This window comes from Pagrus major, chromosome 6, assembly GCF_040436345.1.
Source record: "Pagrus major chromosome 6, Pma_NU_1.0".
NCBI classification, from domain to species: Eukaryota; Metazoa; Chordata; class Actinopteri; order Spariformes; family Sparidae; genus Pagrus; species Pagrus major.
The window spans coordinates 14,908,121-14,929,153 of record NC_133220.1 but is presented as its reverse complement, the minus strand read 5'-3'; the positions used below and the strand labels follow the sequence as shown (position 1 = coordinate 14,929,153).

General features: G+C 40.1%; 1 protein-coding gene and 1 pseudogene across 2 annotated transcripts in view; both read right to left on the bottom strand.

Annotated features, from left to right (window-relative positions):
* Window positions 1–21,033, bottom strand: part of iars1 (isoleucyl-tRNA synthetase 1) — a 56,653-nt gene that overhangs the window by 29,332 nt on the left and 6,288 nt on the right. For both annotated transcript variants that reach the window (XM_073468144.1, XM_073468145.1), the window contains exons 8-15: window positions 19,310–19,397; window positions 17,614–17,674; window positions 17,293–17,388; window positions 14,477–14,599; window positions 9,578–9,669; window positions 7,767–7,865; window positions 3,330–3,456; window positions 806–879 (exon numbers count right to left, since the gene is read on the bottom strand). In XM_073468144.1, the coding sequence (XP_073324245.1) occupies window positions 806–879; window positions 3,330–3,456; window positions 7,767–7,865; window positions 9,578–9,669; window positions 14,477–14,599; window positions 17,293–17,388; window positions 17,614–17,674; window positions 19,310–19,397 (760 nt within the window). The remainder of the gene's footprint in view (window positions 1–805; window positions 880–3,329; window positions 3,457–7,766; window positions 7,866–9,577; window positions 9,670–14,476; window positions 14,600–17,292; window positions 17,389–17,613; window positions 17,675–19,309; window positions 19,398–21,033) is intronic.
* On the bottom strand, window positions 12,489–13,625 carry LOC140998027 (desmin pseudogene; annotated as a pseudogene).

Here is a 21,033-nt window from a genome sequence, read left to right as displayed (position 1 = left end):
AGAAGCAGACTGTGGGACTGAACACAGCAGCAGGTGTACGGTTCTATTGTTCTCTTTAGTAAGGAAAACAGAAGTGAGAATATTTAATTTCTTGACATTTTGCCAACTTCATGCTAACATGCCATCTTCAGTAGACATCTCTGCAACACAATACAAAAGAAGTCTTTGACATAATATCAACGCTATTGTTGCTTCACACTTTGTTGATAATAGTAGTTCTTTTTTATTTCCTTTTTTAGTGTTTTTCTATTTTTTGTGTCCTAAACTTAAATTCTGGCCACATCTTACAAATTGCAAACTGATTGCATATCAGAGCACTTTTCAAAGCTGCTTTTAGATGTCTGCTGTGTAGCTAATGAGTTACTCTTTAATTAGTTTCTTTTTGATCTCAAAGATTGCTTGAATCATTTTCATCGAATCATTACTTTTCCACTCTTTCAGACCTGCACAGGAACATGTTCTGTACAACCGAAACACAGGAGCAGGACGAAGGCGACCTCTCCCTCACCCATTAATTAAAGATGGCCAACCCCATGGAAGTGATTAAAGGTAATTAGCGGATGAAGAGCGGAAGAGTAAAGTGATCTGTGTTCCACAACAGCCGTCTGGTACAGGCAAACAGGTCACATGAAAAAAGAGGCAGAGGACACATTCATACACCAACATCAAAAACTCCACTCATGTACACACACACACACACAAACAACCTGTGTGAATGTGAGGTAATCACACTATCACAACAGAAACACACCCCTGAGTACATGTTCAGGTAGCTGATAATCTCTGTGTTTGATCAGTGACTCACCTCTCCCGATGCAGATCAGTTACTTTGACTCCGGTCAGCTCCTCCAGCTCAGCCATGGACCCGACACACACCACCTGACCAACAAACACACACACAAACGCACAGCACAGCTTGAGGGAGCAATATCACAAAACAGCGTTCACAGTAACAAGTCTCTTGAATATTGCTGAAATGATTAATCAATGAGCTGACCTAAAAGAAGATTAATAACTAACAATTGTGATATTGAACTGTTAAAAAACGTCAAGCAAACATACCCAACATCTGCTAGTTCCAGCTTCTTAAACATGAGGATTTGCCACTTTTCTTTTTTGTTTGACAAAATAAGCAGCTTGCAGACATTAATTTTGTGCTTTTTTCATTCAATTTGCAGTTAACATGTTGTTTTTACATTTTGGTTTTGGTAGGAACGTTAACAAACAAGATAACACATGTTACTTAGTGAGCTTGAGAGGTTTTGGTCAGTGGATTTTGTTACATAGCCATGCTAGGTGTTTCCTATCGTACGCTAAGCTAACTGGCTGCTGGTAGTAGCTTCATATGTATTGGACACACGACTTATTGTTCTTTCCATCTAACTCTTGTTAAAGTTGCTGTAAACGCAGTCGTCATTTGGGCTAACTTCCTGTCTGTTTCGCAGTTAGCAATCCCCTCGCTCCTCTCTACATCACAGTAATCGCCAGACATAGCATGCTCTACGTGTTCACGAGCAGACAGGACAGCCTCTTCATGGACTTCTCTGTCCTGATTGCACAAAGTGGGCAGGGATACCAAAAACAAAAAAAAACATTTTCGCTTTTACTGCATGAGCAGAAGGAGGAGAGACATGTCTTAGCAACCAAATACTCTGTACCGTGATTACTGTTGGACCATAGAGCTAGTTCGCATTTATTGTAATAAAGATACATCACTTACAGCAGCTTTAAGAAAGCATATTTTCAAAAATGTCAAACTATTCCTTTAAACCCAGAAGAATTAAAGGCAGTTGTACTCACTCAAGTTCACCCTAACAGAAGAATTGCATCTGCAAAGGACTATCTCTGGGACTAGCGCTAAACCTCATGATTCTGATGTATTTTTATGCCCGTTTTAGTAATAAATTATCACAGTAGAACACAAGTTAAAAGTAGGCCTACTTCAACACACTTCCTGTGTAACTTTACCTTAGAAAGTATGGTAAAGTGTGTTATCTGGTCTCCTCAGAGAGTTAACCTGTAGGCTCTGCTCTAGTTTTACCACAGCACCAGGTAACATGGCCCAGATACAGCGTGATACACCAGCGTCAGATATAAAAAAAGAAGACGGAATGAGAGAAACACAGAAAAGGGACAGAGAGAGAAGACTGAACAAAAAGAAAAGACACCGAGAGATAGATATTGTGAAACACACTCACACAGACAGACACACAGCTTTAGTTTTGGGTGTGTGTGATATGCCGCTGAGGGGTGTCTGAGGGAGGCACCAGGGAGCACGAGTGCTCTGGAAATGATCACAATGCTATTTCCAGCAAGCAGGTCGCTGGCTGTCCCTCTTTCAGCCAGGGGACCAACACTTCATTTTTCAAACGCTCAAACAACCCAATTCTGACACCTCTATTCAGTTCAGTCTACCTCACGTAGTCAAGCCGCGTTTGGCAATGAACATCCACAACCAGACAAACATTTACAGTTTGGCTGGCTTCTCCGCTGTCTGCTTCTCTTTGCTCTTTCATTTATTCTCCTCCTCCTCTTTTCATCTCTCATTTTCCCCCTTCTTAAGTCTTTCTCTTCCTCATTTTCTTCACAAGCTGATTTATTCTGACCCCCTCCTCCACCTCCTCTTATTCTCCCTGTCTTCCTTCCTTTTCCCCCTCGATCACTGTTTGTCTCAAGGACCTTTGAAGTTGCCTTAACCGACATGAAGAGAGTCCAAACACATTTTGGTTTGTGTTTATTTGCTGTTTACATTAATGAATCATTCATGTGTTGAGTTTACGGAGGCACTCGGTAATGGTGCCTGAGGGGAGCTGACTTTGACTGCAGCATGGAGTCACGCTACACTCTCTAGTTCGACACCATGGTCATGTCACTCTGCCCATGCCAGAAAGTCTCTTCTACACAAGCCTCTACTCATACACTAGAAAAGGGGCCAGATATGTTAAAATATGTGAGTGTCAAAAAGAGGTCAGCGAGAAACATTTTTACCCTGCCAATTTATGTGAAGAGCTGGATTTCTGAAGCCTCGAAGCAGACCAATCTGCCTTTGCAGAGACACAAGACTTTTTCCCCCCATACTCATTTCTATGGTAAATAAAAGCGAGAGTTATGGAGAGTTCAACTTTTCAATTATGCCCTCTCACGCTTAGCCCAGATTGATTTGTGAGTGCTGCCAAGGCTCTCTGAGAGAAGAGTAACTGTCTTGGTATTTGGTCATGACACAGACAAATTGTGTGATCCCTGCCGAGTACAAAGACACATTAGAAGCATTAAGTACTCTATTAAAGCATAGCGAGCGCGTTGTTTGTGCGTTTTGCGTGTTTTCTGACCTCTTCATAGTCATCGCTGACCCAGAGAGGGATCGGCGTGCCCCAGTAACGGTTCCTGGAAATGGCCCAGTCTCGTGCGTCTCTCAGCCAGTTCCCGAAACGCTTCTCACGCACGAACTCTGGAACCCTGTGGAGACAGAAAGATTATGATGTGCGTTCTGGTTGACCACAAGGACAATCAAGTCTGCATGTAGGCTGCATTTAACAGCTATTTACAACCAGCAATTCTCCTCGAAACCATTTAGGTTTCTGCAGGTTCACCACATTAAATTCAAGGTTATATTAAGACCTTTTCAATCCAACCGAACCACAAATTTAATGTTTCATGGTCAACAATTACATTTTCGATAATTGAGTCATTGTTTTGAGCAATTTTTAAGAAATTTTAAAAAGTACAAATTCTCTGATTCCCGCTTCTTAAATGTGAATATATTCATATTGATAAACTCCTCTATGAAAGGAAACTGATTATCTTTGGGTTGTGGACAAACGAGACATTTAAGGACAGCTTTCTGTCGTCTTTGGAAAATACTTTTTAGCTGCAGCCATACTATATAACCTTTCTTCAGTACTTCCAGCAGTATGTGACAGTTATTCCTCAATATATAACAAATCAAATTAATGCCACTGGGACACTGATACGCGACCTAAAATGGATGGATGAATGGATTAACCAATTCGAAGAAAATGCAGCTAAAAATGATTTATTCATTGAAAGTTTTGCTAAAATCGATACTTGCCCATTATGAGTTGGTAACAGTAGTAACAGTGTTTGCTGTCTATCGAAATATAAAGAGCTTCCTGCATGTCGAGACACTGTCAAGATAATCCCACGTTTAGTTATGAGGTGCGTAACATTTTCCTAAAGCCTGCATAAGATAAGAAAACATTATGTAACCAACATTACTGACGATGGGGAGCAAGAGAAACATTTTAAGGGCTTTTGTGGTTTAAAGATTTTTTCAATACCGTCTGTAGCCTTTCAGGAAAGTGAATTCAATGCTTTTAAAACCGAACCAGGACCTGCGGATACCCTTTTAATACATTTCCTCGCAACAAGAGCAAGCATTAGTCATAATGTCTGATATTACGCCTTTATTAAGCTGCCTTCTTTTCCTCTTCTTGCTCATTTTAGCCCTAAAAATAAACTGCACTGCTCTCTCCTCATGAAGCTCCACTGCAAAGGTTAACACTCCCTTCGAGGCATCTTCCTCCTTTGTACCCCTTTTCTGCTCTCCCCTTACCCTATTTTGCCTCGACCGATTTCTAGCTTTAATCCACTATCTCACAGTCTCTCCCTTCTTTCTCTCATTTTTCCTGTCCCTTCTCTCGCTATGCCGGGCCGCGTTGCTCAGGAGAACAGTGCAGTGGGGGTATAAATCGTCGTCAGGATCCATGCGCTAAGCAACGAGTTCATCAATTCCCATTTGTAGGAGGCATTTCTATTTAGGCCCCTAATATATCAATTTAATGATTTTTTTTTTTGTCCCGCTGCTCGCCAACCCCCCTCCAACATACCTCCACCAGTCACCCTCCCTCTCTTGCTTCATGCTAAATGTAGAATTTAAAGTGTGCTGTCTTGTGCTCGAGACGCACAGAAGAGCCATTTAATATGTGCAGGCTTCTATTATAAGTCAGAGACACTGGGGATGGATACGAGAGGGAGACAGAGGGACAGAGGTTGTGGTCGGGTGGAGACCAACTGAGCATGTGCTTGATGGAAAGAAGGTAAAGGAGGTGAGAAAATGAGGAAAACTAAGGGAAGAAAAAGAGAGACAGTAACAGTGCTAAGCCAGGATTGTCCAATCCTGGCTTAGCACTGTAACTACGTATAGCAGGTCTGTTGAGCTTTGGATTTATCCACACGTTCAAGCAGTGTGGACGCTTCTGGATACTACTGTATCAGAGTGGCGGCTAACATTCGCAGCTCTGTCCTTATCAGCTAGGCTCATTGTTCAGTCCAACATTTAACATAGTGTTTAAAATTATGAATGATTTAGCATAAATCTAATTTCTGTCTTGTTTGTCCAAGTGTGTTAGCTAAACAAGGTTATGTTAGAATTAAATAGTCTTATCTTATAATGCTAAAAAAATCAGAAACTCATGTACGTAAGGGGATAAAAGAAAGAAACTACAGGTAGGAAATTTAAGTAAGGGACACAATCACATAAAAGCAAATACCTCCGCCAAGGCCAAACAGTTAATTCAATCAAGCCTAATCCAGTATACCTGAATCCGCTAGATCAAAATTTTTATTAGAATCGGTATCAAATTGTACTCACTCATAGATACCAGCCACCTAAATAAACTAAAAAAATGTCTTATCTCACAACATTTAAAGAGAATGAGAAAAAACTCCTGGATCCGTCCCTTTATCAGCGTCCACACCCAAAGTTAATGGGGTCTTTTCTGGGCCGAGACCCATCCTCCATCCAAGTTTTGTGGAAATCCATTCTGTAATTTTGTGTAATCCTGCTGACAAACCAACTAACCAACCAACAAGCAAACAAATGGACATGGGCGAAGACATGACCTCCTTGGTGGAGAGATCAAATAAGATGCAAATATAAGAGTAGATCTTATATAAGGCACATATGTATGTTGCCATGATGTTTAAATGCATATTTAAGAATCTTTTGGAAACTGCTTCAAACAGCTAATAAAATCTGATGGTAACATTTGTTTCAGCCATCACAACTGACAGTCACTGGCTAGAATTAAAAGCCTACGTGTGTCGACCACTTTCTGAACTCAAGGACCCATTGTTTCAAAGATTACTGAGCATTTCGAGTGGCTTAGGAAACAGCCGAGTTTGACACAAAGAGACAGAGAAAAAGACAAAGACAAGGAAAAGTGAAATGGAGGAGACATTTCCTTCTCCCTTATGGCCAAGAAGCTACATTCTGAGATCAGGCACCAGTGACCGATCTTGTTGCACTTTGAGCCTCAAAAGAGACCAACACCCCTTGCAAGCACTCATTAATTTTGTCCTTAATTTATTCATACTGACAGACATCTGGAGAAATCAGTCTGAAATTTCTCAATAGACACTTAGCCCGAGTCTACACACTGCACTGTGTCAGTAGAGAAAAAATGGACAAATCACTTTGAGAATATGGTAACCTGCACTTTCCTTTCTGAAGGATTCTTTTAAGTCTCTCATCAGTGAGCACCAACTTCATATAGAGGTACTGAACTCTGCGAGGAGTTCACTTTTTTTCTTTAAGATGCTGATGAGCTGGCAGCCCTCACTGGCAGACAGACAATCTTCCAGAGACTAGAACTCAAGTATGAAAGTGGAGTCTAATCAAAAAGTAAAAAAAAATCTTTTAACAAAATCAAATAATTAAGGTTGGAGAATAAGCTTAATTAGAAAGCTGTATAAGAGCATTACCCTCAGTGTGCAGCCCCACAGACACAGGCAGGAAATGTGTGTGCAGACATGCAAGTATAACAGCTAAACGTATCATTACAATTATAGTGAACTCACTGTTATTCTTTGAATACATACAGTCAACATAATTGTTTTATTATGTCTTCAAATTTCCGACAATCAACGACAATCAAGTACACTTTTTGTTTTTAAAAAACAACAAAAGTTCAGTTGTTCAAACTTCACAAATGTGAATATTTGATGTTTTTCTAAAATGTTTGTAATAGCAAAATTAATATATTTGTGTATTTTCTGATATTTTATAGACCAAGTGATTATTTCATAAATTGAAAAATAAATAATAAAGATCATCATTAGCTGTAGCCCCATTCCACTTAAAATAGTGCAAAACACACCCCCACATACTGTAAATGACTTTAACATACATTATCCTGTATTACATGCAACACCAGTACCCCTCAGATAAGGAATGCAGTCTTTAAAGTAGTGTGCGTGTGTGTATGTGTGTGTTTGTGCCGGTCTGTGTACATGTGTGTCTGTGCGTCTTCACCTTCCTCGCAGCTACTCATTCATCTCAGTTTGACAGTCCCATTACCAGAGGCAGCTACTGTGGCTCAGAAAAGAGCATTGGGAGCACCAGGGGTAATACCACTTAGCAAAGCCATCGTGCTGACGCTTACTTTTCCTCCACGTTCTGCCATTACAATTAGCATCATGCTAATGTTTTCCACAAAACATCAGTCCCCTGTGTGTCGTAATAAAATGCCTTGATGAGAATTTTAACCGCATTTCATGAAAAATAAAGAAAAATCTCTGCAACAGCTTCACATTGCAAACTCCTCTGCCCAGTGATAAATACGGGCAGTTGTCCTGCAGGTACAGGCCCATGACTGCGACAAACAACTTGATGAGGTCGCGCAGAATTTCAGCTGTAATTGTTTTGGGACTGTCTGGAAGTTTTTTTAGACCAGGACACTCATAGCTGCCAGTCCACTGTCACCGAGCCCCAAGCTAGTTATCAGTTGTTTCAGAAGACAGCTTACCAGTAGCATTGGTCGTTGTTGTCCAGTAGTTTCTCCACCATGTGCTCCACTCGGACAAACCAGCTGGGGACCGCTTTGTAGATCAGAGGTGTGTCGGACCTAAAAGGGCATAAACACATTACATAAAACATAAGGCTGCAACATATGGACTCAAAAAAGTTTCCAAAGCATTGATGAAAAATGCATTTTTAAAACAAACTGAGGAAGCAAGCCATTCATTTTCAGGTTGGAACTAAGGATTGTTATTTTCATTAATTCTTCATATTGTGTGTTATATATTGTTATATTCTGTCCTGCTGTTGGTCTGCTATATTGATCACTTAATTCCCTTTAGAAACAGGGCTGGTACAGTCAATAATAGACCTTTTTCACGGCAGGTGTAAATAACAGCATTTATGTCATTGACTGAGCATGTCAGCTCACCAGAGCCATGGAACTGGCTCGTCTAAATGGAATGCAGCCATCTTTAATGTTATTTATTACATCTGTGCCTTTCCTGCTTTGACAAGTCAAAATGTCTGCCAGGAGAAGGATCAATTGGTGGCAGTGCTCTTTAACCACAATAGCATGGCTGTTGGAATGGAAATATCATTCGTTTGGTCCGTCCACCACTTTGGTTCAGACTCAAATATCTCAACAACTGTTCAAAAGTTTGCCATGAAACTTTGCACAGACGTTGTCATCAGTTCCAACATCAGGTCAAAATCTAAATTCATCAAATATTTAATTATGTTTTATTACCAAATATCTGCAAAAATAATGATATTCCCATTAGTCTCAATACTACTTCAGCTGGGTTTAGCACTAATTAGGACATTTTTGCATGCTAACACAGTAAACTAAGTTGATGAACAACGTATAGACTTTATATCTGTAAAATATCTTCATGTTAACATCATCATTGTGAACACGTTAACATAAACATTTAGCTCAAAGCTCTTCGGTTCCAATGTACAACCTCATGGAGCCGTTAGCATGGCTGTGGAAAAGCTGGAAAATATGAGCCAAGGTAAATTTAATTGACAAATGTGTTCTGAATGTACATGTGGTGAAAATATCAATCTCAGTTTTTACCATCCTATTTCTATTAACTTGTTTGAATCCTTGCTACCTAATATATCTAATATATTTTAACAGTGTTCCACTACCGTTATCTCTACCACCAATCTGTGGTTTTCTTTTCAAGTTTTGTCTCAAGTGTAGCTCCCTCCGCCATGACTGAGTTCAACCTTACAGGTACTGAGTGGTTAATAACACAACTGTTTCATCTCTCTGAGCCTGTGTCTCCTTGTGGCTCAGAGAGCACATCACTGCATATTTACTGGGTTAATTAATCCTGCTCAGGTCAGCCTGCAGCTGCTCCAAGCGAGAGAGTGATTTAGTCTGCTCAAAAATTAGATTGTGTACGTGTGTGTGTGTGTTAGCTATGATGTGATAATATGGGTCCTTGAGAGGTTACATGTGTGTCACCTCAGTGGCATTGGCTTTATGAATTGATTCTGTGCATAGACCACAAAACCTATATTAACATACTGCACTGATGCTCCTGAGGGAGGCACAGGCACGCGCTGTACTGAACGCTGAACTGAACGCTGAACTGTACAATATGTCGTCTACCACTAAATAAGGCTACCTGTGTAGAAGTCTAAAGTATAATTCATCAGGTGTGGCTATTTTATAATAGTTGTTTTAAGAGGCCACGGTGGAAGACTCAAAGAGAAGCTGTTAATTTAAGTGAGTTGGAAGGAGCCCATTCAACATGACACAGAGGAAACATTAGTTTTATAGTTTGAATTCTGCAGATGTCTCACCTCCAGCAGAAGGGGTAACTATGTTTGAAACTGCTGGCATTGACGAGGCGACCCTTCTCCTTCAGCCACTTGATGATATTCTTGTCAGCATCCTATAAGAGAAAACCAAAACAGTGGACACAATTTATAAACTGAGCTTTAAAGAGCGACTTCATACCAAGCTGAAAAGACAGAGGACAGTATGTCAAATCGAGCCGGGCTGATTTGCACTTCCATTGCTAGTTTTACCGTGCCGAGTTTGGCCACGGCCTCTCCATAGAACATGAAACATGTTTGTCACTGAATTAGTTGAGCTTTGTTAGCCGCTATTCTTTGATAGTCCTGTGGGGTAAAGAGGAAAAGCATTTACAGCCGCTCCTTTGGCCACTACAAGACAAGCACGATATATTAATATCATATTTATTATAAATTTTGCCATAAAATGTAAGCAGTATTTAACACTGCAGTGGAAAAAAAATGTCTGGATTTTATGCATCTGAGAAATGAAGAGATTTTAATGTTTTTAAGGTAATTTAGTTAACTTAAACATTACGCTGTCACATATTATAATGTAAAAGTCACCAGATCAAGACAATATTGTGTATTCATAATGTGCAGTAGCTCAGCTATATATATATATATATATATATATATATATATATATATATATATATATATATATATATATATATATATATATATATATATATATATATAGCTATATAGACAAGTTGATCACCTGTACATATGCTACAACAGCAACCTAGAATAACATGTTTTCCTGGCAAATGGCCATTTTCTTTTCTTTCTTTCTTTATTTATTTCTCATTTAATATGATAACACTCCTGTGCATCAGTGGCAGTGTGTTTCTCCAGCTATGGCGACATTTAAGGCAAATCATTTATCTTACCTTTCCTCTATCACTAGGTTGTCTTGTCTTTTAATTTGAATTTTCTCCTTGAGGTTGAAAAGCTCTGAATCCTTGAACACACAACAGCTTTGTGATTCACTTTGAGAAAACTCAAGGTAAACTCACAGCCAAGGCTATGGTCTGCTCATACAGCTATGATAAATATCACCATAGAGGTAGGGAGAAATTGTCTGTTTTGTCATCCAGCTCACTGTTTATGGCAAACAATCTAATATGCAATCAGCCCTGTGCCTCATCACACACTATTTCACCTCCTCTCTAACCAAGCTCGCAGTGCAATTCACAGCAAGCTCATAAATATGACTTTTCAGTGAGGTGTTTGCCAGTCTGTTGGTCGTGACCTCTTTGTAGAAGAGAGGGCTTTTAAACTTTCTCAGTCAGGAGTAAATTTTGTTATGCCCTGACCCGGGCTCATTAAAACATGAAAGTACACCTGTGATGTGGAGGCTCATTGGATCTCCGCCTGCAACCCACTGAGGATGTGAATAAATCCATTTCACCAGCTGGCCAATTGTGTATAAACAAGAGTGACTAGATATGTTACTAGATTACCAACACATTTTTGTGACTCTTTTAGAATCTCTTCGTCACGAAGCATAAATAATCAGCAGAGCTACCAGTTCCAAAACGTCTTTTTTTTTTTCTTCATTCATTTTTCTTTTGTATAATGGTTTGAACTACCAGACTGAGCCTGCCTGCTGTGAAAAACAACAACCAAAGGCAGCCATTTTATTCCTCAGTGGCACACTTTGAATTTCCGTACAAGATGAAGTATGTAGTTAAATACTTAAATAACTATAATTTACTGGGCTCGACTGCGTAAGAACTGCTTTTCAGCACATTTCCTGTTCTTTAGGTTAAAATGAGGGTGGGAAAAGGTAAAGAGATGGATAGAAAAAGTAGACAGTAAAAAAATACATTGAAGATTAAAAAAGGCACCTCACAGGAGAAAGGAAGAAAGATCAATGCATTATGTTGTATGCACTCACTTCAATCTTTATTAATTAACAGGTCAACATTAGTGTAAGTGGTCAATAGAACATATGGAACAGTCAGGGGGCATTGTAAAGACCAGTAATAACACTGATGATTTTGTTTTTTCTGCTTCGTTTGCATTGAGATGTGACACATCACAGCAGCACTCAAGTGTTTTTTTCTGAAGGAGGTGGGATCCAAAGGTTCAAGAAGCAGTGATGGCAAAAAGTGAGCAGATGTAGCAAAGGGGAGTGACAGAAATGGCGAGAGAGGTCTCAGAGCAGGGTTGATTTAGCAGGAAAAAAGGGAAGGAGGATTTGGCACTAGGAAAAGGAGTAAAGGAAAAGGGTATGAAGAGGAGACCTGAGGGCTGCCATAAATCAAGAATTGGAGGTGACAGAGTTGGTTAGATGCTTTGAAATAATGGCGGAACATTTTAAGAAAGACTGGGAAGAATTGGGAAGCAGGCAGGCATAAGGATAAGGGGGTCAGGGTGTGGCAAGGTAAGTAATGGGGGAAACAGGGCTGGGTATTAAACCATAATACTTCTTGGGTACTGAGTGAAATGTTTCTGTAGCCCCAAGTACCCCTTGTACTTTCAAGTACAGAAAGCTGGCATCAAATCTTTGGTCAGATATGTCATTTGTTTACTTATTTTTAGCTAAGGCACTTTAACAAATTTGGTAAAGCCTCTAAGAGAAGTCTTAATGTACGTCTGCGTGCCAGCATCTCTAAAAGGTCAGAGTCTCCCTCAGTTTTTCAATCAAATCAATTTGGACAAAGTTATTGCCAAAAAACATGTATTCAAAACGTGATATTGTTGTCCTTTGTATTGCTTTACAAACTCAGCTGTCAAATCTCTTCTGGTAATGAAACATTTCAAACAATACTCAGCCCTTAAGGTAAGGAGGATAAAATAGGGAAAATGGGTGAGATAGGGAAGTCTTTTAACAAGAATGAGCTGATCTCTCTGCTGGTCTTCTGTGGCTGCTTTAGACTTGCGGCTCCTCTCATCTCTGACACATTTAGAGCTCTTTAGCAATTCCAAGCCTGCTCTCCTCTCCTTCCAGCAGCTTCCTGTAGGTGGCGATCTCCGCATCCAGCTTGAGCTTAATGTGCAGCAGTTCCTGGTAGTCTTGGAGATACTTGGTCATCTCCAGTTTGGTTTCGCAGAGCTGGGCCTCCAACTGAGCAATGACACCCTCGAAGGTCCCCACCTTATCCATGTGGGACATCTCCATGTCCTCCAGCTGCTGCTCCAGGGCTGCGTTGCGAGCCCTCAGCCCGTCAATCTGGTTCTGCAGGTCTGTCACTTGGTTGTGGAAGGTCGTGATCTCGTCTTTCATGGTCTTCATTTGCTCCTCATTTTTGCCAGCGTGCTGCTTGAGGGTGTCAAACTTGCCCTTGTACCACTTCTCAGCCTCCTGGACGTTGCGGGCAGCGACAGCTTCTATCTCTACACGCATGTTGCGCAGGTAAGCAGCCAGGTCAGGCCGATCACCATCCAGCTCTGAAGAAATCTTTGCGTCCTCAATCTGCTTCATGAGGTCAGCAACCTCTTCATCATGCAGCTTCTTGAGGAACTCTATCTCGGCCACCAGTTGCTCTATACGCTTCTCCAGCTCAGCCTTCTGGAGTGTGGCATTGTCAACATCCTGGCGAAACTCCGTCAGGATCATCTCTGCCTCTTCTTTAAGGGCCAGCTCCTCCTCCAGCTTTAGTTTCCACACTTCAACCTCCTCTTCAATGTAGCCTCGTTCAATATCAGCTGCTCCTTTCTCATTAGTCAGGGTCTCAATCAGGTCCCGCACCTCCTTAAACTTGAGCTCATATTCTTCTCCGATGCCTGCGGGGCCTCCCTTGTAGCGACCCTGCAGGGCATCAAGCTGACCTTGGAGAGCAGCATTTCTCTGCTCTAGCGCCTGGACCTTCTCGATGTATCCTGCAAACTTGACATTGAGTTCCTGCATCTCCTCTTTCTCGTTGGCATGTTGCTGGTGTATCTCAGTGCCCACCTCAACGGCAGTGCCACGATAGCCCAAGCGTCCACGGCTGTCATATGAGGTTCCACGACACCGGGAAGGCGATGGGCTCTGAACCCTTACTCTGCCGCTGGAGCCGCTGACCTGCAGGCTCTTCTGGGTGTAAGACGCAGCTCTCATATTGTTTAAAATACTGGGTTTGTATTGCAGTTAACAGAGGAACAGCTGCTCTCTCAGCCTCTCTTTGTGTAGCAGTGTCACGACTGACGCTCCCTCAGATCACCTCTGAGGTTTTATATGGCAATAAAGAATGTCTCGGACAGTCTTGAAACTCACGCTTGGTTTTAACATATTTCAAAAGTGGACTATGACAGACTTTGAGTGAACTGTTGCTGCATGCTCTTTATTAGCTAACGCTGTACTGCTAGTGGCCAGGCAGGTCAAGTCCACTCCCTGGCCTTTGCGCCAGGATGTGAAATAGTGATCAGATCATATATGACTGTTATTTTCACTCACTATCCACTTATGATGGTAATGAAGTTGGGTGTGACAGGCAAGAAGAGGGCACCCGGTACACTGGTAAACAGTGACAATATGCTTTGGCAGCAGGTTTTTCATCACAACTTTGTGAAACTGCTCTGACGTGGGTCCCTGAACTCCCACATCAATGAACAAGCCATCAAACTACAGAGTAATTCAAAGGTCATATTGATAACATTTTTATGCTGACAAATAATTATTTTTAAATAATCTACACTGCTTGTAAAAATGTGCAGAATAAAAGTATCAACAGTTTCCATTTTCATTGGTAATAGTGGTTAGACCAAGAAGATAGATAACATTTCAACACAACTGTCCAGAATAAAAAAAACAAGAACAATTCAATACATACAGATGTATTTTCCAGATACAAACAATGGAAATGAACCTGCTATTTATCCTGTGTATCATGCCAGTGGCTCTCACCAGGGTAGAATGTCTGAAATGTCTGCTAACCTAATCTACATGTAAATGTCTGATGTGTCACTCACTTTGACATACTGTCCCGCGAAGTCAGTGACCTCTGAAGTGAAGCAGCCCGAGGCGTCCACAGGGCAGATAGGAGCCTGGTCCCTCTGGATGATGTTGAATTCTGTGCACACCCTGTGATCATCCTACGGAGAGAATAATATACAGTTTAAAAGGGTTTTAGTGAGTGAATGTGTTTTCTATATTCCTTCCCAATGTAACTGACTGCAAAATTACAGTTTAACTTGATGCAATGATAAGTCGATTATAGGGTTGCAACCAAAAGATTATTTTTATTATTGATTTATTTGTGACGTCAAGTGACATGAAATGGCTTCTTTTGTCCAACAACATTCCAAAACCCAAAGACTCTTCATTTACCGTCATAAATGACAAAGGAAAGCAGCAAATCCTCACATTTAAGAAGTTGAACAAGCAAAGGTTTGACATTTTTGACAGAAAAATGACTAAAGCGATTAACTGATTATCAAAGTAGTTGGTAATTAATTGTCATTTGATTGAGTAATCGATTAATCAACTAATCGTGGCAGCTATAGTTGATAAACCAATTAGTTGACTTACAGAAAATTAAATGGCAAGAACTGAATTTAGTTCTCCAATATCAAACGCTTAAGTCCATGTTTTAATGGATTTAAGTGCAAAAAAATAAGGTTTGGGACTGTTGAAATCAGTTTAATCAGTAATGAAAATATTTGTTATTTGCAGCCCTCATTATAACAAAGTGATGTACGGTAGCCTATAACACATTTGAAAATGGGTTTACCATTAATTTAATCACTTTATTTTGAAAATATTGTGATACAGTGACACATTTATTTCAATTGTTTCAGTAATTTTATCCAAACAGACCAAACTGTATGTGAAAATAAGTAATTATCAAACCCAGTTTGACCCAGTGATTCAGCCAGTTTGACTAGTTCAAGGATACGTTATGACTCCATATTAAATTCCTTGTTGAGCTGGATACTTTTTGCAGTGTTGAAATAAGCACTTCTGGTATGTGACAGCTATGCATGAAAGAGCTGAGTACTGTCCAGTTGTAATGTATTCTGTATTCAAACACCCTGTCAAGATCCAAGATGGATGGCTCACACTGTCATTTCACATCTAGTCATAACAACATAAAGCTTGAAAAATGTTGTTCTGCAATGCGTATGACCTCACCGTTTATCTTTAGAGGATATATTTGTGTTTCAGATTTTTAATCTCAAAGTGAATGTGGTCACTAGTTAACAAAACTCATCCCAGTTAAAAACAAATTTGAACGAATAAAAAATGTAAATTGTGGTGAGAAAGGTTTAGTTCACAGCCTCACAGGGACTGAGCTCCAGAAAAACAAGCAGAGACTGAGTGTGTCCACAGCTGGCCACAGCCACAGGGACATCCATCTGCCCTTGACAAGGACATTTTACCTATTAGCAATGACCCAATATCTTTGATAGCAATGTAACATTGGCCTCTACACTGTAGGAATACATTGATACTGTAGCCTTAAAATATTAATGAAATATCACAGGTATTTCATTAAATTCTCTTCATTAAGCGGCGAGTCCACACTAAGATAACGACATGGAGGACAGTGCAAGATTCTTAATTAAATGGTTTTACCAAACAGGGTCATAGTTCTCAAGTGGGCCCCGATTAGTCTTGATAAAATGTGGTTCACTTCTTCAGCTCAAGATTTGAACCAACAAATGTATCTATGATTAATAAAAATCTTGTTCACGGGGGAGGGTTAGCACTACATTCTCTTGTAAAGTGACATATAAACCAATGCCTGCATGTGTAAAGCCCACGCATACACACATACAGGAGCTACACTTGCTTAAGGCACTCAAAGTAATCCAACTGGAGAAAACACAAGTGATGGAAACAAGAATAAAAACCCTTCTGCAAATTCAGAAATACAACATAATTTATTCGTCAAGGCAATTATGGACGCAGGTTTTTTACCAAAAGGATGGCAGGGAAACAATCCAGAATTAAACTCAACAAAAGATATCTTGTTTTACTTCATGAGTTTCATCCATACGAGTATCTGCAGCACTGGACAATCAAGCCTAGCCTACTGGAAGCAATGTTACCTCTGCCAATGAGGGTATGTTTTCACCCGTCTCAGTTTCTTTGTTTGATGGTTGGTTTGTCAGCAGGATTACACAAAAAAACTACAAGGATTTCCAGGAAACTTGGATGGAGGATAGGTTACAGCCCAGAAGATCCGGATAAAGCGACAGATCCAGGAATTTTTTTCTCACTTTCTTTAACATTGCAGGATAGGGTGTTTTTCTACATCCTTGTTTTGAATAGAGAAAAATGCATGGATCTTGATGAAAAACATCTTAGGTTTACTTAGGTGTACCTCTCTTCCAAATCACTCAAGGAAGTGAAGTACATTATAATTAAAAGGAGGAGGGCATAGTGAGCAGGATCAGGGCTGCACGCAGGACAAACGAGCAAATGTCTGTTCATGCTCTCAGCCACAACAGTAGACTTCATCTGAGCAATTCTACAATTTAAAGCTAGATTTATATTTTAAACTCTGTTGGTCTTTTCTTCATCAGTACTTGGAAAACCTGCAGTTTCCTACCATAATATTATAAATGTGTGCCCCTGTAGTGGTGCTGAAACAATTAGTTGATTAACTGATTATTGACTGCTACTGAGTAATTCATCAAGTTAAAATGCAAAACATTTCCTAGTCTGTGCTTCTCAAATGGGAGAATTAATAAGAGTAGTAAAGCACACAATGGAAAAAAAGGTAACAAGTTTTGGTTACAACCCAGGCGAAGAAAAAAATATAAGAAAACGTCTCACTCACAGCTCCAAAGTAAGGCGCCTGGTGGACCACTCCTGTACCCTCTTCCTCCCTGACGTAGTTATCAGTCACCACCTGGAACGCTCCTTTCTCCCCACACTGAAGTGAAACGAGAACGGGGTGAATTAAATGAAGGTGGGCGAGCGGTGAGGAAGCAAAAGAAATAGAGCCACAGACAGTAGGAGAGAGATTAAGAGAAAGATTTAGAGTACATAAGCTGAGATGCCAATACGTGGTCAGACAGGTAATTAAGGTGAGTTTTGTGACAAACAATACATAAAACAGCCGAACAGCAACATTAACGAGAACACAGAGTCTACAAACCTCGGCAAAGTACTGGAAAAGGGGCTTGTATTTCTTCCCTTTCAGCGTCTTGCCAGGAAATCTAAAAACACATAAAACACAAAGTCCTTGTTTCAATAACTGTAATTCACCTTTCCTTTATGGAAAAACCTGCAGCCACAACTTCTTACAACATAAAGGCAAGAGTTCAAATAAAGAAAACACTGACCAAAAAGATGTCTTTAGCATTTTAGCAAGCTAACATTTACTAAATATTAGTTAAAGTGTGACAAAACATAATTTAATGAAGGACTGTAGTTTCTGTTGGCAGTCAGTCCCTGTGTATGGGGACATTGTCCTTGTAGAAGAGACACCTGCCACGTAAGACATTTTTCAACATGCCTTCCTTGATTGCCGGTTCATTTGTCCTGTATATGGGGGGGTGGGGGGGTGGGGGGGGGTGGCGGCGGGATATAAATCCTGCCTGAAATGTGCCCATCAGTTTTCAGTACATTCTGTATCCTTTCTTCGCTTGGCCGTTTTCTTTATTTCACCTCACATATTTTTTTTTCCCCCTGCCCTATTCTGCACCTCCCCTTTGCTCCACAATCATGAGGGAGTAAGCACCTAGTACAAAAACAGTAACTACATTAACACTTACAACACTATTACAAGGGTCTGCCATATTAACTTCTATGACAATTAGCATATACAGAGAGCTGAAAATCAGTTCTGTGTACCCTGCGTACGGTTGCTCTTAAGATCTGACAGTAATGAAATAGGACTGAACTGTGTTGTTGAATACTTTCATGTCATTTTGGAGAAATTAATTCCCCTGCAGCTCAGCAAAAGACTGCTGTACACCTACAGGCTGAGGTATTTCAAATTACAGTGAAACAGAAGGTTGAGTGTCCTAAGCTACCGTAATGTCAGTCGAATGTACCAGAATATGTCGTCAGTAGGGATGCACAATATATATATCGACCCGATAGATATTAAGAAATGTATATTTTCCGTTATATAGCGGTATCTGTTTAACTATGCTAATAAATGTAGTTGAATATGAAGCCCAATTGTATTCAATGACCTAACAAGCGCAGCATCTACACACTACAAGCACGTTGTGGACGTGTTTTATACGTTTTAAAAGGAAAATTACACAATTGCAATTTGCAATACATGTTCTGCAAAGGTTTCAAGAGTAGGGGAAAAGATTACCAGTTTTAACACATAAAACCTTATTAGAGCTATGGATTATCAAATCATCATTCTTTGCACACTACATCCTGGCCTTTCTTACCCTCGGGGGGAAACATAAATCGGAGGTTATGAATTTCTTTTTACAATCAAAAATGTGAAATTATCGGTTTACGTATCGGTCTCGAACAGGAGAAGCAGGTATTTATTGGTTATTGGTATTGGCTGAAAAATAATCCATGTCATGCATCCTTAATGGTCAGGGTTTACTTGGGTTTACTTATAAGAGTGATTCAAATAAAATCCTTAAAATCTGATTGGATGATTCAAAGGTGGGTGTGGTTTAGAAAAAACAGCGCAACACAAAGCTGTGTAGATAAAGAGCTGTAGACTACATCTTACCTTTTTTTAAAAAAAAAAACATATTAGCATATGAATGCAAAAACACAAAAATGAACACCTAACACAAAATGTGTTTGTCATTTCTGTGTCTTTATAGTGTTGGCCGCTTGATGTATTTTTTGGGGTCCTGTGTACTTACTTATCCAGGAGAGTGTACTCGCTCTCAGACTTAAACAGAGCTCCCAGCCTGGCCTCCATCATGATGTAGGTCTTGTTTGTGGTGTTATCTGACAGATGGACAGAGAAACACTTGTGAGTGTACTGTTGACCAAGGGTTTTAACACTTTGCTATCAGCCTTGTGTTAATGGAATAAATCTAGACCTATCATTAACCCAAGGATCCCTATATAAAATCATGTACTGCTGTTATATGGAAGCAGACTTTAAAATAACCGAAATGATGATGAAAAATGTGTTCAAACATTGGTATTGGCCCAGAATTTCACACTCAGTGGATTACTTGTCCTGTGTCATAGTAATACAGTCAGCCACAAAGTCAAGGTCAGGTGAGGACCCCAACATGTGGCTACAACCATTCAACCAGCAACTGTGCTCATTGAAAAGTTTCCGCCTCGTGTAGGATGACTGCCTGACATTTTGGGAACGTGAACCCTCCTGGAAAACTGGCCAAATGGGGAATTTAGGAAAAGGCGAGGATGAGAACAGCAGGGACAACAGTTGTAAAGAGGGCAAAAACCAAATGGTCTGAAACGGTGAGACACAAGAAAGAGAGGGAGAGAGAAAGAGAGAGAAGGGGGCTGCATCAATAAAAGATGTTTCTTCTCCCTCAGTGGTGTGACAAATGACTGCACAGCTCAGACCTGCTGCTGCTGCTGCTGACAGCCCTCAACTCAAACAGCGACAAAGGCAGCAGCAAGGGAGAGAGACGGACAAAAAATGAGACAGACCGTCAGAAAATAAGAACAACGAAGAACAAAAACAGGTGGATGTGGAAGCAAAGGGAGCGATAAGAAAACGAGGGGGAACAAAAATTTGGATGAAGATGAAGTGAGAGAGAGGACGGGAGATAAGAAGAGAGACTGAGCCGATACAAAAAAAAAAAGGAAAAAAAAAAAAAAAAGAAATTCATTGGTATTCCAAGGCGGTCTCCCATGCAGCACAGCACAGGCGGTGCAGTCAGCATGACAGACTGTGCTTCAACAGTGCCCCCTGCAGGGTCAACGGGGCTATGACAGACAGGTATAAATCTAGGTCATCCTTTTAAAAACCCACCAGTTTCTCTCACAGGGAACCAAAAAACTACAGCAGGAGGGTGACAGAAAAACACTCGCCACCTCTCTGGAGTATCTTTTTATATATATTTGAACAAGGACAACACTTTTTTAAGCGACCTGATTTGAGGTTCATCCACATTCTCAGGTCTGAACTACACACAAACGTACCTGACACACATGCACATGAATAAAACTGTTGTAAGCTACAGTCACAGGCCTTTTTGTCACATAAGGAAGAGCACAAGGGTTAATAATAAAATCAATAATTCCATTTGCATAAGCTTAGTAGTGTCCAATCGTCACATGATTTACTGGGACTCTGAATAGATCAGAGCCATTGTTATTAACATTGTGCTTTTCCTACCTCAGCTAGTCAAAATGTCTGCTTTAAAAACAAAAAAGGTATGAAAAACATGTCCACATATCTGTCAGTTTCCTGGTGTAAATATATAGTTGATAAATATGCATGCAGTAAGCAAAGAAATTATACATATCTGAATTTCAAGTTTTTGGGAACATAAAGTGAGATCTTACTCTTATCTTATTCTTACTACTTGATCTGAAAAGCTATTAAAAACTCAAAGACATCTAGTTTTCAATTATATAAAACTGAGAACATAGTAGGTGC